Raw genomic sequence first — 2,500 nt, 5'->3', positions numbered from 1 at the left:
TCTGAGTCTCTCCCTCCCTTTCTCCCTCTCTCTCTCTCTCTCTCTCTCTCTCATTCCGAGCCTCCTCCCTCCCTCCCTCACCAGATTAGAGATGCTCTCCCCCCCCCCAGGCCTCCGCAGCGCCCCCAAACACGCTCTTCCCTCTCAGCGCAGCGCACACATGAACGGGGATACTCTCTCCTCCGGCCCGACGCTCTCAGACCAGACAGCGGGGAGCATATCTGCGTGCCGCGCACAGACACACGGCCACTGGCAGAGACACGCAAACGCTCGCGGTCGGAAACATGCACACACGAACGCTTTAACAAATTGCGCTAAGGAAGCTTTAGGGGAGACGGGGGGGGGGGGGGTGTTCTGACATAAATTAAATTCCTCTGTGGGGCTGGAAAATGTCTTCCGCTGTGGCTCTCTGCAGGCTGTTCAGGATCGGCACGCCACGGAGCGAACTCGGATTAAGATTATGATTTATTCATTTGTTTGCATGAATGTTGTGGAGAGTTTTAATGTGCTGTGTATCTTTAGATTGATTCTTTTTTTTTACGCTTGTGCTGTTTTGTGAAAGACAGCTCTAGAGCTTGCGGGCAGAGGACTATCTTGCTCTAGTCTGTGTTTTCCTCGACCAGATTAGATTATAAACTGTCCGAGATGTTGACCAGTCTCCATTCCCACTGTATCCAGGCAGTCAAAGCCTCATCTTGAAGCATGTGCAGTATGCTCTTTCATGCGATTATCAGGCAAAGGGTTTCATAAGTGTCTGCCTTAAAATATGTCTCTCTGACTGGGCATAGTACATCCACATTCACAGACCGGGGTTCAACATAGTTCCTTCCTGCAACCAGAAAAGCCCAAATATCGGAAGCGGACATTTGGGGAATTCCTCATTCCATGGAGGGCGTCCTCACTCTGTTCCAATGTGACTGTTAACCCCGCCCTGCTCGTGTCTGTTCCCCCGCAGTACCTCATCAAAGTCAACGAGATCAAGACAAAGAAAGGAGTGGATCTCCTGCAGAACCTTATCAAGTACTACCACGCACAATGCAAGTAAGTAGCCGAACCATAACCTTTTCTCAGCAGACCTGAGTGAAATCTTTTTCATATCTGTGCTTGATTGATCTTGTCTTGGCACAATGGTTCCAATGTTGCTGGTTCCTTAAATTCAAACCTCACCCACCTGACACTTCAGACAGACTCAAGCAAACGCTCAAAGTATTACAAAGGATTTGAGATAACGTTTGGCTCTGGGTGTTTCCCAGTCTGGTGTGAGAGTTGCCCAGCACACGTGGCTCTGGTGTTACTGGCTGTTTCACCATGCTCTCCCAGAACTGGTTGTTCTGGGGGACTTCGTTGTCACTGTGTTCGTTGTCACTCTGTGGACCAGGCTCAGAACGACTCGCTCTCTCCATTTCCCCTTCTCTCTCTCTCTCTCTCTCTCTCTCTCTCTCTCTCTCTCCTTCTTCCCCTCCTCCCCCTCTCCTCTCTTGGATGAAGTGATGCATGACTCACCGATCTCGGGGAAGCAGAGTCATATTTAGCTCTCATAAATATTCACGGACGTCGCCGGAGATCCCTTCCGACAGCCGTGTGTTTCTCGGGGTAGATCGTCAGGGGGCGCGTGGGCTGCGTCGGGATGACGAGCTCCTCGCCGGCTCTCACAGCCTGGCCGTTGCTAGGGCCCTGTCATAATATCGGCAGAGGAAAAGGCAATGCAGCTCCCCCATTATAATCAGCTTTAACCTGAGCCAAAATGGCCGCCCGACAGCCTCAGTCGCTGACAGGCGAGTGGGATGAGAATGGGACCGTCTGCAACTGGCTGTCTAATTAAAGGGAGACGGGGGCGGAGGAAAGTTAGGAGGACCGAGAAGTTCTTGCGGGGTTTAAGAGGGAGAATAGGAAGGAGGGATTGACTGTATACCTGGGGGTAGAAAGAGAGAGAGAGAGGAGGGGGGGGGCTGTTTAGGTATGACAAGCAGGGCTGCATGCAGGTGTCCCACCAGCAGACCCATGACGGATGACGTGACAGGGTGTGCTAAGCACTCTTCTCTCTCGGGACACATTAAGGAGGGATGGAGGACGGAGGAGAGGAGAGAGAGGCATCCATGCCAAGAGCCAAAGAGGGCAGGCAGCAGCGGTATACATTAAACATAAATTGCACCAGTCTAATTCTCATTCTCCCCCTTCTTCCGTGTGACCTTCCTAATGCCCATAGGAGCCCTCTATATGACACCTGACATTTGCAAACGGATAACTGGTATCTAAGGACTTGTCTTTTATCTCCCTTTCATTTGGAGGAAAGTTTAATGTCAACGAAATATTAATGGCCTCCCGATCTCCTCCAGCTTCTTCCAAGATGGCTTGAAAACAGCGGATAAGCTGAAGCAGTACATAGAGAAGCTGGCTGCTGACCTCTACAACGTAAGTGCACGTGTTTGTGTGTGTGTGTGTGTGTGTGTGTATGTGTGTATGTGTGTGTGTGTGTGTGTGTGTGTGTGTGTGTGTGTGT

At 51.0% G+C, this 2,500-nt stretch overlaps 1 protein-coding gene across 7 annotated transcripts in view; it reads left to right on the top strand.

Annotated features, from left to right (window-relative positions):
- Positions 1–2,500, top strand: part of asap1b (ArfGAP with SH3 domain, ankyrin repeat and PH domain 1b) — a gene marked incomplete at its 5' end in the record, with an annotated part of 41,722 nt that overhangs the window by 17,918 nt on the left and 21,304 nt on the right. For all 7 annotated transcript variants that reach the window (XM_084457548.1, XM_084457545.1, XM_084457542.1 and 4 more), the window contains 2 exons: positions 956–1,041; positions 2,337–2,412. In XM_084457548.1, the coding sequence (XP_084313674.1) occupies positions 956–1,041; positions 2,337–2,412 (162 nt within the window). The remainder of the gene's footprint in view (positions 1–955; positions 1,042–2,336; positions 2,413–2,500) is intronic.

The sequence above is a fragment of the Borostomias antarcticus genome (genome assembly GCF_949987555.1).
Source record: "Borostomias antarcticus genome assembly, chromosome: 2".
Taxonomy (NCBI): domain Eukaryota; kingdom Metazoa; phylum Chordata; class Actinopteri; order Stomiiformes; family Stomiidae; genus Borostomias; species Borostomias antarcticus.
The sequence above is the reverse complement of the archived record's forward strand: the minus strand, read 5'-3'. Positions and strand labels throughout refer to the sequence as shown.